Here is an 18,429-nt window from a genome sequence, read left to right as displayed (position 1 = left end):
TATTATTTGTTAAAACATCATTTTCAATATTTCCTAATTTATTTTCATTATTTAATGGAAGTTATTCCAATTTCTTGTTCTGCAACTACTTTCTGTTCAAATACATTTTTACCTAATAATCCATTTCAGTCTGTTAATATGATTGGTTTTATACTTTATAAGAAAACTCCTAGAGTAAAATACATTATTTTACAAATAAGAGGGGGCAAGCGATATTTTGTATCCCTTTTATTCTTATGTAAATTTAAAAATTATACAAACTGTCTTTCTGATTCATTTATAATTAGTCTCTGGAGATTGGAGGAAGTAGGTGTTAGATTAATACTAACTCCCGGGCAAGTCCAATATATTAACTAGAAATACAAAACTCAACTATCAACTGTTAAGATAGGTAATATACACATTCAGAAAAAGGCTTAATACAGATCTTCATGGAAATGTTAGCAGTCTTGATTTGTGGTGGTGATTTCATAGCTGTATACATCTATCAAAATTCATCAAATTGTATATCTGAAATATTTTACTGTACAGGAATTATACCACAATAAAGGTGTTAAAAAAATACAGATCTTTCAAGGCTTTTTCATAAAACTATTAAAATTGGTTTGAAACCAATATAAATGGGAGGAAAGAAATTTAAGGAAAATCTAGTTAGTGAAAATCAGAGATATTAAAATTCTAAGTTCATTTTTATTATACTTACAAAGAGTGTTGGTTTGGGTGTAAATATATTGTCTTCATGTTCTCTAGGCACATTCAAAGTCTTTGATTTCTGATTTTCGGTCACATTTTTGGATTCCATTTTAGTAAAAAGTAACTTGTCCTCAGAACGCTTATTCCGCATATTAGTGAGAATCTGTTTCATTGCTGCCAATTCCTGTTGATGTGTGAAAATAGAAGAAAATGGCAAAATATGATTTTAACAAGCAGAGTAATAATGATGGATGTCAAAACATTTTTCTTCTTAGAGAAAACATTTGAAGCAATTTGAGGAAAGGTGTGAAAATAACAACATATTAACATACAATAATGATGTACCTGAATTTTATAGTCATTAATTTTTTTAGTATGATAAACGATAAATATACCATTGCAAAGGGGCGAGGGGGGAGGGATAAATTAGGAGTATGGGATGGACAGATACAAACTACTATACATAAAATAGATCAGCAGCAAAGATTCACACTATAGCACAGAGAACTATATTCAATAGCTTGTAATAACCGACAATGGAAAATAATCTAAAAAATATAAAACTGAATCACTTTGTTGTACACTTGATACCAACACAATATTGCAAATCAGCTGTACTTCAATTAAAAAATATCATTTTGTGGTCCAGTGGTTCCCCAATTTTTCTGCACACTGGAATCACCTGTGGAACTTCAAAAACAACTAATGCCTATGTCCCACCCCCAGGGATTGTGAAATAATTGGGCTGGAGTGTGGCCTCGTCTTGGAAACTTTTTAAAGATCTCCAGGCGATTCTAACAGACAAATCTGGGAACCACTGGTTTAGCTGCTTTCCCCTGTAGCTTCTCTACACATGCTTATTAAGTAGATTATTTAAGCACTTAACTTCTTCTCTCCATGTCTTAAACTATCCCATTTCCTTTTGAAGTCTTATATGAAGATAGAAGGGAAAAAGAGTCCAAAAATATTTGTTTTGCCTATTAATCAGCAGTTCAAACAGTAAGTTTAATACAGCGTCAGGATTTCTTTAACCGTATTATTCCCTATTCTTTTACAAATGAAAACCAGAGTTAGCTTTATCAGTTGTCCTTTGAACTAAGAACTCATTATGCTGAACTTCTTAAAGAATGCAGATCAAAACTGTCATTCATTCCCTCCTGCAAGTTTATTTTCTTTTATTTTGCCCATAGTTAAACCTTCAGCAGCACCTCACACTAACTAGTGGATATTTATGATTACGTACTAAACTGATCCAATCAAATACAAGTATATGGAGAGAGGACAGATCAAACTCTCCTTTACCTTATTATCTGTAGAACAGTGGTAGGCTGTGCTGGAGGTAATTTTCTCCTATTATTTTATTTCACCGTCATGCCAAGACACAAAAATTACGGTGATAAAAAGATGTTCTGCGCCCTTCTACTAATCTGTTTATAGACATCAGCTCTGTGTCAGAGCAAGTTCCTACAGGCCTTTTTTTTTTTTTTTCTGGCTGTCATTAGTTCTATTTAGAACCATTTAGCTAGAGTGGGTATTTTAAAACAGAGCTGTTGAGTTTAAGCCACAGAGCCTTAATAAATCTCCGGGCCAAGAGAGGAGCTGGAAGAAACGGAGCCAGAATCCTTTCTCTTCTCTGCAGGACTGGGGTTGGCTTGGCCAGCGCACATGAACGTGACTACCTTCAGACACTGCCAGTCTGACAGACCATTATTTGAGCCCTTTGAGGACGCTTTTTGCTTTCAAGATCATGTTATTTCATTTACATGCTCCCCTATAGTGGAGACATCACTGATTTCATGTTGAACACGTCTGGTGTTACGGCTGATTCTAGCCCCTGTTCTACTTCCCCAGGACAGGAGAAGGGAAAGGGGAGGTGACAGTCTCAGCCGATCAAAAGAGCACTTTTTATCTGAAAGAACCTTTTTCCTCACTGTAACTTTTGTACTTTGGCATGAAGACAAAATAAAACAATAGGAAAAAAATTACCTCCAGCACAGCCTACCCCTATTCTACAGATAAATAAATAAGGTCAAGGGGGTCATACTTTCCAGGGGAAGGGGTGAGGCGGGGTAGGGATAAGGAGGGAGAAAAGGAAGGAGTTGTGGGGGGCCCTCGGCAGAGGGCTTTGGCTCCTAGGTGCCCAGGAGGAAGCTGTAATTTTGTTTCTCTTTGGCTTCCCTCTTCTGCTGGTACAGGAGCAATTATAGGAAACAGATCACCCCTGATGCTGGTCAGCAGACAGAAGGGAAATTCACAGGTTTTTGCTTTATTTAGACTAGCTGGTGTTGTCACAGTACTATTTTTGTTCATCTGATAGTATTAAACAACGTTATTAGCATGGTTTCTGAAGTCTAAGTAAAGAACTTGAAATGGAATTCTGTCAAATTCCTGTTAGGATGTTACACAGCTACAATGGATACCAAAATAACATGCAGAACAACTTTGTTCAGTTTTATTATGTTCTGTCATATAGATGATCTCTTTTACATCAATGCTAAATCTGAACAAAGAAAATTCCACTTTAACATCAAATAATATCCACCATCCCACCATATACTGAGCACACAGAAAGCCACCCATGTGTAGTGGAAATAGTTTAGTATGAGGCTGGACGTCAGAGACTATTCCTGACTCTTATTAGTTGTGTAAACTTAAACTGTTATTAGTTGTGTAAACTTAACCAATCTACTCTGGTTCGATGAGCCTTCTTTTACTAATTGATAAAATCTGTATCTGCATTACCTTTTTGGATTTCTGCCAGTCTGGTAAGTGTTTGGGTATACTTATTTTGCACTTCTTCCACTGTGATGGTGAGCAGCTTTTCAGATATTTAAGGGTATTTTCTTTCCTCTTGACATCCTTGGCCTGTTTTTATACTGGGTGATTGGTCATTTTCTTTCACATTTCGAAGAGCTCTTCATATGTTAGAGAACTTAGTCCTTTGTCTGTAATGAGAGTGGCAGGTTTTCTTTCCTGTTTATCTTTTATTTGACTTTGTTTATGCTTTTAATTTTTAATTATTGGTTATGCAGAACTTTCTGATTCTGATTGATGTAGCTGAATCTGGCGCTTCTTAATTTTATGGCCTTATGATGCTGTCTTCTTCCATTTTCCTCAAGTTACTTCTGTGGTTTCTTTTCTTTTTCAAATATTTAGATCTCTGATCTATTTGAAGTTTATCCTGGCTTAGGGTGAAAAGTGTAGATTCAACATCTCCCCCCGCCCTCCCAGGCTATTCTGTAATAACAACATTATGTACTGAAGAGACAATTTTTTCCTCTCTAATCTGAGATGCTATCTTTACCATATACTAGATTTCCATAAGTCTGTGATTTATTTCTGGACTTTTAAACCCTATTCCAGTGGTCTATCTATTCAGGCACCCATGTTACACTGCTTTAATGTTTAATGATTGAGGGTTTTTTTTTTTTTTTTTTGTGGGGGGGAGCTATGTTCTTAGGGATAGGGGTGGGATGATGTTCAATTAAAAAAGAAACCAACTTAGAACTGACTTTTACAATGTTGAGTCTTCCTAACCATGAAAATATTTTAATATCTCTTTTACCTACATTTTTGGCATAAATTGTCCTGCCCTAGTTGGTGTTACTATTACACTGAAGTGGGTGTGATTCACAAACTCCCAATTCACAAATGGACAAAAAAATAAATAAATAAAGCAACATAATATACAAGAATTAGAAAATCTGTCACTATAAAATGGGATCCTTTGGTAAGATAAAATAATCTTGAAATCTGGTCTGGTCCTAACCTGGGTTAGTTTTTACCATGTTCTCTTATCTGGCTCCTGACTGTTGGCTCCATCTTCTATTTAAGATTCTGTTCTTATTATTTGGACTTGACTTTTCCATTCACTTCCCTAGCTTTTGATTCTGCTTCCCTCTGTTCTGTAAAAGTCCTTTTCCAATTGGTCAGTATGGTTATTTGTACTTCTGTTTAATGATTTATGAATACTGTTCATAGCAGAGCAGAACATGATTAGATCCACAGAAAAGGAACTTCTGATCAAAGGAAAATGTTTCGAGTATCAAGTTCAACTGGATTCTTTTTCTTACATTGCATCTACTGCTCAAAATCATGCCATTTACTCAGGTTCCTATTGGATCTTGACGTTCTGATAGAGATTTTTCCCCTTCTTTTTTTGGGTTCCTCCTTTTTTATAGAAGTAATATATGCCTTTCCCCATATTATCTAAGATTATCTAGCTTCTTAATCCTATTGTTTGTTGGGATCAATTTTGTAGAGTGATTTTGAGACTGATACACAGTTGTTATATCGAAATTTCTTTTTACTGCAATCTTGGCAAGTTCCACTATTTCTTGCATCTTTCTTTTTGTCATTTGATGGCAAACAATCTGGTAATTTTGTAAGAGAGGTATTGTGATGAAGTATTGTGCTTTCTTTCAGAACTTGGATATTACTTTTCCGTCTTCTGAAATCAAATTTCTGAGATCTGTGATGCCAAGCTGATCCTTATTTCTTCGTAGGTACTTGCTTTCTTTCTAGGATGGTCAATATTGGTTAGCTTTTCCTGGTTAATTTCTGTCTTTTTACCTTTTTCTAAATTATAGGCAAGTTCATTGACTTTTCTTCACATCCTTCTACTGGCATTTTTACTTACTTAAAATAAATGTCATGATTTTGATTTTCACAATTTTTGAAAATATCAGAAATTCTTTCTGTTTACTGCTTACTTTTTTGGTAAATACTACTTTCTCAATCTTCCTGAAGAAACTAATTACAGTACTTTGTAAGTTCTTTCCTGTTACAGAAATTTTTGTTTTCTCTGGAAAATGGAGTAAATTTCTCTGTTTGTTTATTGTGATTTTTCCTCTTTGTGCTATTAGTTTTTTCCCAGTTTCTGACAGTCTTTGGTTGTGTGTTCCAATTTATGAATGAAGGAACAGAGTAAATGTTTTCTTTCTGCTGCTCAGGCCATTCATCTGAATGAGACATTGAGTACGATCTCTGGCTGTGTGGATTTTGAAAATCTGTCACACAGGCTTCATTCTAGGATCCTCAGGCGCAAAGCAGGCTCTCTTGTCCAAAATGACAAAATGAGGAGAGTCCTAATTGGGAGCCCCTTCATTTTGGCAGTTCTGATTCTATTCCTGGCAAATGCTCCATTAATTTAGAAAGCCATTTGTCAAAATATTTTTTAAACTTCCTGCTTTTTAAAATGAAAGATGCATTACTTGTTCATTGTAAAATTCAAATACTGCAAACTTGCCATTGCTCAATCCTTTTTTCCTTTCCCCACTTATTTGAGATCTTTAAACACTATTTTTCAACAGTCTGATTTATAATAATATTCTTTAATTCTGAGATGCATTATATTGCTTTTATTTGATTTTTTAAATTTCATCTTTACTATGCCATTTTATTAAATGTTTCAAAACAACAACGAACTAAGAATCAGATGTAAATCCTAGTGCTGGCTCTGCCACCATTTATGACTTCTGGCAAGTCATTTCCTCTCTGTGCTTTATTTATTTACTTATATCAAATACATTACAGTAACTTCAAGAATAAAGGCACCATTCATTAAAATTAACAAATGTAGAACTGCATCTGAAAATACAGTAGAAACTTAAGATAAACCAAAAATAAAACAAAACAATAAAAACTATATTGTAGCACGATACTCTTCAAAATAGAAAAGTTAAGGACAAGGATATTCTTATGAAACTTCCAGATGATGATGATGAAGATGATGATTGTTACTGTACAAACAATCTCTATAAAAGAGATAAATTGGTCTCTTGAATCCAAAAGCACATATCTTGGCCTTTTAATACAAGCTATTTGCACAGAGTGGTGGTGGCATATTTAAACAGCTCAACTGCAGAGCAGCTGCTTAATAGTATTGCATAGTTGATGCCAATAAATTGCTGAAAGTTGTAAACTCTGCAAAGATGTTGGCAAGGGGACACATAGATGGCATTTCTTGATGAAAATAGCTCTGACAAGTATAATGCAAACTGTGTGCCCCATGGGAGGTTAAAGTAAGTGCTTTTACAGAGGAGTAACAATGTATCTGACTAACAAGTCAGATAATTCTGTGCATCTTTCCTACCTGAGGTAACACAAGGCAGAAACCAACCTTGTTTTAAATCAAGTACATGTTTTGGATGTTTACACTTCATCTAAAAGTATTTAAGGGGGAGGGGATAGCTCAGTGGTAGAGCACATGCTTAGCATGCACAAGGTCCTGGGTTCAATCCCTGAACCTCATTTAAATAAATAAATAAACCTAATTACTACCCCCCACCCTCCCAAAATAAATAACCTTAAAAAGTTTATTTAAAGACAGTGGGAAAAATAGGACATAAAAATTATTTTTTAAAAAAAGAGTATTTAAACAACATTTTATTATGGAAATCTTCAGATATCAAGGGAAGAGAACATGGCATGGTTTTCAGCTTCTACTGCCCAACTTTAACAATTATCAGCATTTTGTCAACATTGGGGTTTTTTTGGGGGTAATTTTATTTATGTATTTATTTATTTAATGGCAGCATTGGGGATTGAACCTAGGATCTCATGCATGTTAAGCACGCACTCTTAACACCGAGCTGTACTCTCCCCGTCATATTGTTTTTTTCAAACAGCTTTACTGAGATATAATTCATATGCCATATAGTCATCCACTCAAATTATGTAATTTTAAAGCTTTTTTGTCACCTCAGAAAGAAACCCCGATTCCCTTAGGAACATTCCTCTATCCCATCTTGTCTCCAACTTCTCAGCCCTAAGCAACTACTAAACTGCTTTGTTTCTGCAGATTTCTCTGTTCTAGACAACTCAAATGAATGGAAGCATATAATACGTGGTCCTTTCAGAGTAGTTTCTTTTACTTAGCACAGGGTATTTAAGATTCATCTATGTTGTAAATATATCAGAACTTCGTTTCTTTTTATGATCGAATAATATTCCACTGTATGGCTATAACACATTTTGTTTATCCATTCATCAGCTAGTGGACATTTGTGTTGTTTATACCTTTTGGCTGTTGTGAATAATGCTGCTAACATCCAACATTCTTGTACAAGTTTTTGTGTGGACATGTTTTCATTTCTCTTAAGTAGAAACTTAGTTGGGCCATATGGTAACACTATGTTTAATCATCTGAGAAACTATGATAATGTTTTGTCAACATTGTTTTATCTACTTCCTTTCCAGTTATTTTGAAATATTTTAAAGTAGACCTCAGATCATTTCACTTGTAAATACTTCAGTAGAGATTTTTAACAGATAAAGATTTAAAACCAAAGTATCATTATCATATCTAACACAATAGTTTAAAAGAAAATGTAAACCTATTTCAAAGTCATCTATTCAGTATTCTGAGAGCGCAATAGGAATTTCACATTGTTATCAAAGCAAACATTTAGCACAGTTTAACGTATTATTTTTAAAGAAGTTAAAATATACCTTGATAGTGGAGGGTATAGCTCAGTGGTAGAGTTGCATGCATGAGGTCCTAGGTTCAATCCCCAGTATTTCAAATAGATCGATCGATCAATCAATCAATCCCCCACCCCCAAAATTGAAAAAATATATATCTTGAGTGCCAATGCCACCACACGCTAAACAACAGACAAAACAGGTTTTGTATGGCAAATTAACATTCACTGAGTATCTACTGTGTGCCAGGCTTTGCACTGAGTATTTTACATAAAAATTTAAATCCTCTCCTAAATACCAAAAGGTAGATATAACTTCAATTTTTAAGATAAGGAAACCGAGGTTTAGAAGATTTTAAGAAATATAGCCAAGTTCCTAAGCTACTGAGTCGAATGGGTTCAAAGCTGTCATTATTTACAAAATAATGCAGATGCCTTCCATTCAAGACTTTTGACAGCCACAATTTCAGGTTTGGAAGGGGCTTTCAAGTTATTTAACCTAGCTTCTATACAAAACAAAGCAAAACATGTCTTCTTACATGTCTACCTTTAGGTTTTAATTCCAGCCTTTGGAGAGACGTATTACAAGTCTATTTCTGCCTCGTTCACACGTCTGTTTTGAATTTCTTCTATCTCTCTAAGTCTTTTCTTCTCTAAACACCTCCAGTCCTTTCATCTCTCTTACGGCTGAATTCTTTCATCATCTTGATTATTTTCCTCTGATTATCTCCTAGTAGCCAAAATGTTGGGTCTAGAGCAGAATAAAGAAAGAAGTCCTGGCCAGTACACAGGGTCATAAAGCTTATCTACTCCTTATTCTAATGCATTTAAGATGACAAACATTTCTGGAGTCATACCTTATCTAGCACTGAAGCTTCGTGGGAGCTCAGGTGTTTACTGAATCACAGACAGCTGTGCTGTTATAGCCTAGGGGACATAACTAATCACCTCAAACATTCTTTCCTGAACTTGGATACAATCTTAAGGTCATCCTCAGCAGTGATGCACGTAGAAGCAGCGAGTACGAACGCACTGAGGTAGGCAGGTCCCTGAGGACGGAAATCCGCTGCCACAGACTTAAATCAGAAGTGCGGGCACCGTGATTCTGTTCTCGTCTGTCCGTGCATTACTGAACAGCATTTGCTTCTGGTATTCACGTCCTCTTGGTGCCTGGCTTTCCCTCCTGTTCTAGTATTCACCTAGCTGCTGTACTTCCGGGACTTCACTACTTTGGTACAATCTGACAGGTTTTGAAGGATACTCTTGTTAATTTCCATCATCAACTTCAGACTCCAGACGCTTCTCCATTTTCAGTCCTGGTTTCCAGAGCGTGACCCCATCCAGTGCCGATACTTCCTCCATGCGGCACTCCCAGCCTTCCGTCAGTGTTCACTCCTCAATATGTGACAGATTTGTTACGTTTAAACGAAAATACTGCCAATCAGATCACAATCATCTCCTATCATTGCTAATAGTCTCTCCGGGACGACACATTATTTCCAGAGACTTATTTTAATAGTTTTGCCTTTTGTTCCGTGTGTTTCCTTATATCCTTTTAATTGTTTGGTTTGTTATAAACTGCTGCTATTCTAAGAGTCATAAAAACACAGGGTTAGAAATGATAGCAATAGGTCATTTACTTGTTCCTCACTGATAAAAAAAAAAAGGTCAGAGATGTGTACTTACTATTTAAAAGAAAACACACCAGACTTCTAAAATGTAGTGGGAAAAATACACATTTCATTCTTTAAACAAACAAAAAAACCCCCCAGAAGATGACAGGTCTGTATGATACATAATAGATGTGAAAATCTGATGCGCAAAAAGTTAAAAGAAAAAAAAGTTAGAAAAGCATACATACACAGATAAAATATTTTTATGATGAGATAGAATGCTTCACACAAGACAGAATTTTACTCGCAGGATATGACAGAGATATTTGTAATTTTAAAGTTGATGATGAAAAGATTAAAAGGGAAGCCAAAAAACCTATGAAAATCAAAACAATCTGACTTAGTTCTACAAAGTTTTATACAAGTTCACATAAATATAGAGATCCACAGAGTATAATCTAAAAGAGATTTTAGTGTCTTTTATGCAATTCAAAATTGAGGAGAGTGAACATTCCATAGAATGGACAGCTGAAATTCAGTTGCTGCTTCTGTGAAATGGGTATAAGACCATCACAGAACTCTTGTGACACAAATGAAATAATATAAAAAGAACTGTAAGGTAATATAGAAATATTAAGCATTCTTAATGACTGAAGAGTGCCTTTTTGGCACCTCTCAAATTCTAGAAGGCATAAACAAAAGGCTACCTCTCTCAGTATGGAGGGATAATTTAAAACTTTTCCTTTTTCTGATTCCTTATTTCCAAATATACTTGGTTGAAAGTAATCTCAAGTATAGCCGTACACCATAATTGATCTGAAGAACTTTAAAACATTTTGGTGGGAAGAAGTTATAAAAACTCCAGACTTTATAATTACTTTTATACAGTAGGTTTAGTTTTGTCATACTTAGAGTATATTTAAATTCAACATTTGCAATGAGTGCTTTTTGCAAGATTTTACTCCCTGAATTTCCTCAGGCTTAAAATCACATACCCTTATGTGAAAAAAATAAACATTCTAAAACTTTACAGGAAAAATACGACTTATACTGTATGTGTTTTAGGTTTCTACTTTTAATGACTGTCTTTAAAATACTCACTTACATCCAGGAAATCAGAAACAAATTTTAACTTGAAGAGCACCACTACGATGAGAAAATGTATGAGTCTGAGAAATAATTACATCTTCATTTAAAGAAAGATTAACTCAGCCACACAGTATTTTTTTTTAGTCATGCTGACTGTACTGACTGTAAAATTTAACTACATAGGTGTATAAGAAAAACATGTAAAAAGGCATTCTTAAGAAAATTTCAAAATAGTTAAGTATGAACCAAAAAGAATGACACACATATAGAAATATGTAATTTGTTTGAACCCTTTATGAAGTGGATTGCCTAAGGGGCACTTGTGATGCTGAAATGTCCCTGAAACTTTCCGAGAAGTCACAAAGAACATACGAGTTAGAGTCCTGGAACATAAACATACCATAAAAGAATGATAATTATACTGTGACTTCACTTTTAAGAAACCTGGCTAACTGCAGGGTTTGTTTTCTTTTTGTTAGGTGACATACACTGCAGTCAGAGGCAAGTTATCTGGAATAATAGGATTTCATCCAACATTCAGGCAAGTGTGAAGCCTTGCACATTCTAGGCTCTTAGTAAGAAGTGGTTGGTTAATTCTGGTTAAATACTAACTGAACTGCTTGTGGACCTTGAGAGGTATTACTGGCAGAAGCACTGAGTGAAAGGCTAGGAGAATCACAGGTGTTAGAAACAGAGAGCTTATATTCCACAAATAAGTATCATTCCTTAGAGGCTTGATACCCATGGAGGTTGCTGTGACTACCATCACCATGTCCTAAAACAGAGAAGCTCTAATCTAGATGAACTTTTCAGAGATAACTTCCCACCGGCTACTTTCAGATAGTTCTCCGAAACCTAAACTGTCCTTGGGTGTAGAAGAACCTCGGTACTAATACAACATCGTAAATCAACTGTACTTCAATTAAAAAAAATGACATTGGTTAGAGTGTATCTGAGGGGAGAGAATGTGGATATATTAAAGGCTAGTTTCTAAAGCGTTTTATTTGACTCTTCGATTTGACAGTTTCTAATGCAATTTTTATTGAAGGCTGGAAAAGATCGCCATTCATTTAAGAGACATTTAATTGAGTACTTACTATGTGTTAAATACTGTGCTAAAGGCTAACAAACAAAGAAAAACTAGGCACTCTATTGGCAAGACATTATTCACAATTATGATACATAATCATAGGAATATTAATACAAATATTTTTAAAGTTATGGGAAAGAAGTAGAAAAAAAAGGTTAAGTTTTTCTTTATCGAGTTATGGAAGGCTTCAAAGAATAGATAACATTTTAACTGACTCTTGAACCAGAAGGAAGAGAGGGAAGGGACCTCCATTCACTGAGTTACTGTCACATGCCAAGAATGTACTACGTTGTTTAATACTCAAACAACTGGGCAGAGTAGATATCACCTTTATTTACATACAAGAAAATGGAGTTTAAAGGGGTTAAATTACTGTCTCAAGCATCCATAGCTGTCAAGTAGCAGAGCCATCTTGTCTGTCTGACTGCTGGCTTTTTCCACAGTATTTCAAAATACAGATGTCATAAGGACTATAAAGGTAATTCCGGCTTTACAACTTAATAAGAGAGCTTAACAGGTACATATGTATCTACAGGAGAAGGCAGAAGGCAATTCTGGACCAGTCCAGCTGCCTATCTTCTCCAAGTTCCCACCCAGCATGCTGAGTGTAAGCAGAGGGGGAAGAATGACACAGAATGGTACTACTAGAGGTACAAGGCATTTCAACTTGGCGGTTCTTTTTTGTTTTTGTGATGTCCATCACTCATTTGATACACAGCTATTTCAAAATTCTATTTTCCTCAAAACTCTGATCCTATCATGTCTCTTGGCATCTGAGAACAGTCATGAAGGGGGAGGGGACAGCTCAGTGGTAGAGTAAGTGCTTAGCATGCATGAGGTCCTGGGTTCAATGCCCAGTCCCTCCCTTAAAAAATAAAATTAATAAGTAAGTAAGTAAATAAACAAACAAACAAACCTAATAACCTCCTTCTACCTAAAAAAAAAAGTGACCAAAAAAAAAAAATAGAATCTAAGGAAAAAAAAAGATTGAAAACAGTCATTAGATGGGAACTCCCTAAATTCTTACCACCAAACCTACAAACTTACTTTGCACGTAATTTTGATTTCTCCTCTTCAGAATGGAAAAGGCACCACCTTCTGTCTCAAGTGAAATCTCGTTACTTCACTCTGGGTCTCCTCCTTTCCCAACATTTTTGCTCAGTCGATTATCCTCTCTCTTTTGTACTTTCAGTGTCTCTCTCTGTTTGGCACCTTCCTATCACCATTTAAGCTGGAAACTCTCCAACTTTGACAGGTAAAAGCCCTTGATCTCATGCTCCCTCCCTGATCATCTTATATTCTCTGATTTGAAGCCTTGTCTATTTTTCCTATTACTATTTTTCAGCTTCTGCCCATTCATCGGTTCACTGCAATATGGCTTTTCGCTCCACTGAAGCTGCCTTAGCATCTTGTTGAATCTCAATGACACTTTCTTTTCCATCTTTGACCTAGCCCCTTGAAAGCCTCCGCCACTGCTGACAACTTCCACCCTTCTGAATGGTCTGGCTTCCCTGATGGACTCTTTTCCTGAGGCACCTGCCATCTCTCTGGTCACTCCTTACTCTTCTTTGTGTAAGTACTTTTTCCCTTGCCCATCCCTTAAATATTAGGGATTCTGTCCTCTGTCTTCTTCTGTTCTCACTCTATATACCCTTACTAGTTCATTTAGTCTACTTCCATGTAAAGCACCATCTTTATGCTGTGACTCTCAAATCTCTATCTCCAGATAAGTTCTCTTTCTTGGGTTCCAGAACCTACATGTTCAACTCTCTACTGAATATATCCATTTAGATACTGAGCTTTTCTTTCCCCCATCTGTTCCTCCAATGTTCTTGGTAGCATCACCACAAGCCCAGGACACAAGCCAAAATCCTGGGCATCAATTCTCATTCTCCCTGTCATCATCATTCCGTAAATCCAGTCAATCACCAAGCCCCATGATTTTGCTTTCAAAATAGTTTTCAAATTGGTCCGTTTTTGTTAGACACCATCATCACTGGTTTAGTTCAAGACACCACCTATTGCTCAATGAAATACTGAAATAACTTCCTAAGTGGGGCTCTTACCAGTGCCCTTAATACAGCTGCAAAAGAAACCAGAAATGGGCTTTTATATCAGCTTCCTAAAATTATGCTCAGTTTTCTATTAGATATTTGGCTGATTAAAGATACTTTTCCTACTCCTGCAAGCTTATATTCTAGGCACACATGATGAAATATATACAAAGAAAAACAATTAGAATGTCCAAAAGTGATTAAATATTATTTCATTAATGCAAATATGAGTGGATAAAAATGGATGAAAAACGATGACCATTAAAGAAGACTCCAGAGGTACACTCAACAAGAAGCCATTCAGAGAATCACATTTCTTATATTCAAAACCAAATGTTTAACTTGAAGTCCTGATACTGTTAACTAAGAGTGAGATTCTATCAGTTGATCTTTTCCTTAACCTTTTGAAAAACCTAATTATTTAAGATTGCTATTTTTCATATTTTTACACCTAAAAGGCCTTAGTATAAGTGAAGACAAATTTAAGGTAAAAAACATTACAGCCCAATTGAAAGACAAAGAAAAAGTTATTCTGAGGTATTAAAAGTGAAAGAGAGAGAGAGAGGAAAAATAGATTACAACACCTGGATAAGATGTTCAGCTCTGAGTTCTCTGGCAACTAAGGCAAAAAGGAAACACATTAAATTACATAGCTTTCACTTTCTGAAAAAAAGAAAGAAGGATATAACTTCAGCTACAGAAGCAGAAATTTTCCTGGGACTAGTGCAAGCAATAATTCATCATGAGACTTTTGTCTAAATAGGACTAAGGAGAAATATCATAAGCTTTTGTTTCAGGGAAAAAAAAAGTCTTGACAGGAAGTATGCAATCCTGGTTGAGTTACTTAACTCTTATCAATATCAGCTTCATCTGTACAAGTAGGGACCATGATATTTATCTCAGTGGACAGCAGACTAAATTATGTAATATAAATGGAAGTACGCAGGAGACTGCCTTAAACAATTTCTCGGAACAAAAAGAAATGACACCAGATTTTGTTCTGCTCTAGAAGGGCAGAAGTCACGACAGGAAGCTGTGCCTTAATGGAAGGAATTTTGTGAGGAGGGGTATTTTGCTTCCTCCTCCACATTCTACTTTATGAAGGTTTCACTAAATTCAGGGACAGAACTTGGAGAATTTAGACTGGAGAAGTGTAGACAGGTATGCGATCTCCATTCAACATATGATTACATCTTCAGATAGTAATTCTGGTGCAGATCCTTTAACCTAGTATATTCACCCATTCCAACGGAGCTATGTTGTTTGAAACAGCAACCTAAAAAATGCTATTTTTCTCCGTACTTACTATCTCCTCACATTTTTTAAATTATTAGATTAATACATCTTCTCTAAAGAAAAGTTGAGAATAAAAACCATCTAACACACATTCCAAATACACACAACCATTTGAATGTATAAATGCTAAAAATTTACAGCCTAAGAGGCCAATATTGATCTTATCATTTCTAGAAATCCTTCAGGCCACAGCTGAACTCCTAACATGAGAGGTGTTTTAAGCTAACAATTTTGAGCTAACACCAATATGGAAAATAAGAACCTTCTGTGGCCACACCTCAAATATCCTAGGATTGTCAAACTAGAATTATCCCATCGATTTCTTTTTTCATTTAACTCATATTGATAACTGTGTGAAGGAGGCGGGGATCACATTTCATATGATATGTCCATATAGAGTCTTATCAGAACTGACATCGCTTAAACAGTTCAAGCTAGAGTTGTCCAGTGCAAAAAAGAAAATGAGATTTTCATTTTCATTTAAATGTGCATTTGGTCTGTTTATGCATCACTATTTCTTTTTTTGTTCATTTGGTTTCTTTATGAATCACTAATTGTTTTTCTTTAAGATAAGAGTTGAAATTTTATTGATGAATCACTAATTTATACTGAGAACACTGGGCTGATTAAAACAATGAGTCAATCATCTCAGATGATTTTCACAGGGTCCTGACCAGGGTGAGGAAAGCTCTCAGGGGCCACTGAGATGGGGAACCTCCTAGACTTTGTGCCTTTGGTGCCTTGCTGCCCTCACCTTAGTCTCAGCCTTGATTTGCACTTTCAAAAATTTTTATTTATCAGAGTTATTCTTATTCAATTGTTATCTATTGGCTCTTCTGGGCACTTCACCCTCAGAGCCATAAAATGAATACATCAATCTTGCAGACTGCTTCACCAGGTCAATGTTCCAGTGAAGGGTCAAGGATCTTGCTGGGTCACCGGATGTCATCTTTCCTTCTCCATAGAAGCAGTCTGTACTTGCTTCTGCGTCTGCGCATATCATGCAAGTTGGTACTGAACTGTTTCCTAGAAAAGCTTAAAGACTAGTATCAGATTTGGGCCACTGAACTTTAATTTTTACTTTGAAAATTTAATTTTCTTGCAGCTTTTTGGAAAACAAAGAAGTAATTGGTATTACTGAATGGACACCTGTCATTAGATCTCTTACATATTCGATTTTAAAAACATTTGTGAAGATCCACACCATGAATGAACCAGGCTTCCACAGTGAAGAAATGATTACTCGAAGGCAGAATCCTAGGACACAGGTGATAGTAGATAAGGCCTGGAATGTTGAAAGTCAGAAAAAAGAACAAATATCTTCAGAGATCTACTTATCTATCTCATCTCTAAAATCTAGCTCAGGGCATCTTATCCCTTTCAATCATCAGATAAAACACACCTTTAAGAGAACTCACTCCAACGGCCATTTCTAAGATAGAGACACTCCCCAATTCCCCTGACACCATTTTTAGGATATGCACCTTTGAACTGCTTCCAGTAATACTCCCTAATTCATCTCTTTCAATAACATCCTTCCAATAATTTCTTCCCAAATACTTGGTATGTATCTTTCCCAGACTAAGAAACAGTGTCTTCAGGATACTCGTAAACCAGTGATCTGTTTTGAGCATTTCTTTCTTCCATTAGGACAGCAAAAATGTTAAAAACAAAACTAAGACAAGGCAGTGACTGTACAGTGGAAAAAATTCGCTGGATTTAAAAAATGAGGCTTCACGACACCAACTGCTGGCAAGGACGTGGAGTACTCTCATTTACTGCTAATGGGGATGCAAAAGGTACAGTCACTTTGGCAGTTTCTTACAAAGTTAAACATATACTTTCCATATGACCCAGCAGTCCTGCTCTTAAGTATTTACCAAGAGAAATGGAAACTTATACTTACACAAAAACAGATACACAATTGTTTACAGCAGCTTTATTTATAGGTGCTCCCAACTGGAAACAACTCAAATGTCCATCAACTGGTGAATGGATTAACAAATGCTGGTACACCCATACAATGGAATGTTACTCAGCAACAAAAGGAACAAATTATTATTTGCAACAACATGGATGAATCTTTTTAATGATAAGTATAAAAACCAAGGCTGAAAAGACTGATAATTTTATGTATATGATATTCTGTGAAAGGCTAATTCCTTTTGTTGGAAAAGGCATAACTATAGGGAGACAAGACAGATCAGTGGTTGCTCAGACTGGAGTTGGGGAAAAAGGTCACTACAAAGAGGTCAAGAGGGAATTTTCTGGGGTGATGGAACTATTTTATATATTGATTGTGGTGATGGTTACACAACTGTGTGCATTAGTCAAAAATCATAGACATGTATTCTAGGAAGGGTGAATTTTACTGTATGTGTATTGTATCTCAATAAGTCTGACTTAAGAAAATGAGAAAAAAAGGAGTGGGTATAGTTCCATGGTAGAGGATATGGTTAGCACGCATGAGGTCCTGGGTTCAATCCTGGGTTCAATCCTGGGTTCAACCTCCATTAAAAAAAAAAAATCACATACAAAAAAAGAAAGAAAATGAGAAAAAGCAAACCTGGGGTTGTCTCTTAGTTATGACTGTCTCTGGGCAAGCCACTTAAAATTCACTTCTCCATTTATAAAACAGGGATTATATTAACTCTAAAAGAGTTTTGGTGAGAAACAAACAAAAAACTTTGATGAACTTTAAAGTTCAAAATAAATATTTACACTAGGTGCTGGCCATACAAGTGATGAATAAGACAGAGGCACACTAAAGAAATTTACTGTCCAGTGGGAAAAAGAGATAAAACAGGTAATTATTAAATTAGGTGGAAATTCAATGACAGGATATGAATAAGGTAATAAGGGGCCAATACAAAGGGGCATGCCAGGAATAAGAATTAACTCATAAAGGGGGGAGCGTATAGCTCAGTGGTGGAGTGAGCTGCTTGGCATGCATGAGGTCCTGGGTTCAATCCTCAGTACCTCCATCAAAATAAATAAATAAACCTAATTACCTTCCCCCTAAAAGTAAAACAGAAAAAGAAAAGAAAAAACAAACAAACAAAAAAAACTTAAGGGAAAAATTAAAGAGCTAAAAAATGTCTGTACCATCATAAAGAATAAAGTATAAATTAATTCACAAAGAATAAAGTGTACCTTTTATATTGACTATT

The 18,429-nt window shown here is 35.6% G+C and overlaps 1 protein-coding gene across 6 annotated transcripts in view; it reads right to left on the bottom strand.

Moving 5' to 3' along the window:
* Positions 1–18,429, bottom strand: part of PIBF1 (progesterone immunomodulatory binding factor 1) — a 172,621-nt gene that overhangs the window by 14,061 nt on the left and 140,131 nt on the right. For 5 of the 6 annotated variants that reach the window (XM_074378311.1, XM_074378312.1, XM_010973552.3 and 2 more), the window contains one exon: positions 704–877. In XM_074378311.1, the coding sequence (XP_074234412.1) occupies positions 704–877 (174 nt within the window). Of the gene's footprint in view, positions 1–703; positions 878–8,974; positions 17,768–18,429 lie in introns of those variants that run through there. The other variant, XR_012511732.1, reaches the window with a different exon arrangement.

This window comes from Camelus bactrianus, chromosome 14 (assembly GCF_048773025.1).
Source record: "Camelus bactrianus isolate YW-2024 breed Bactrian camel chromosome 14, ASM4877302v1, whole genome shotgun sequence".
In the NCBI taxonomy this organism is placed as follows: domain Eukaryota; kingdom Metazoa; phylum Chordata; class Mammalia; order Artiodactyla; family Camelidae; genus Camelus; species Camelus bactrianus.
Note: the sequence above shows the minus strand (reverse complement) of the source record. Positions and strands in the feature narration are given on the sequence as shown.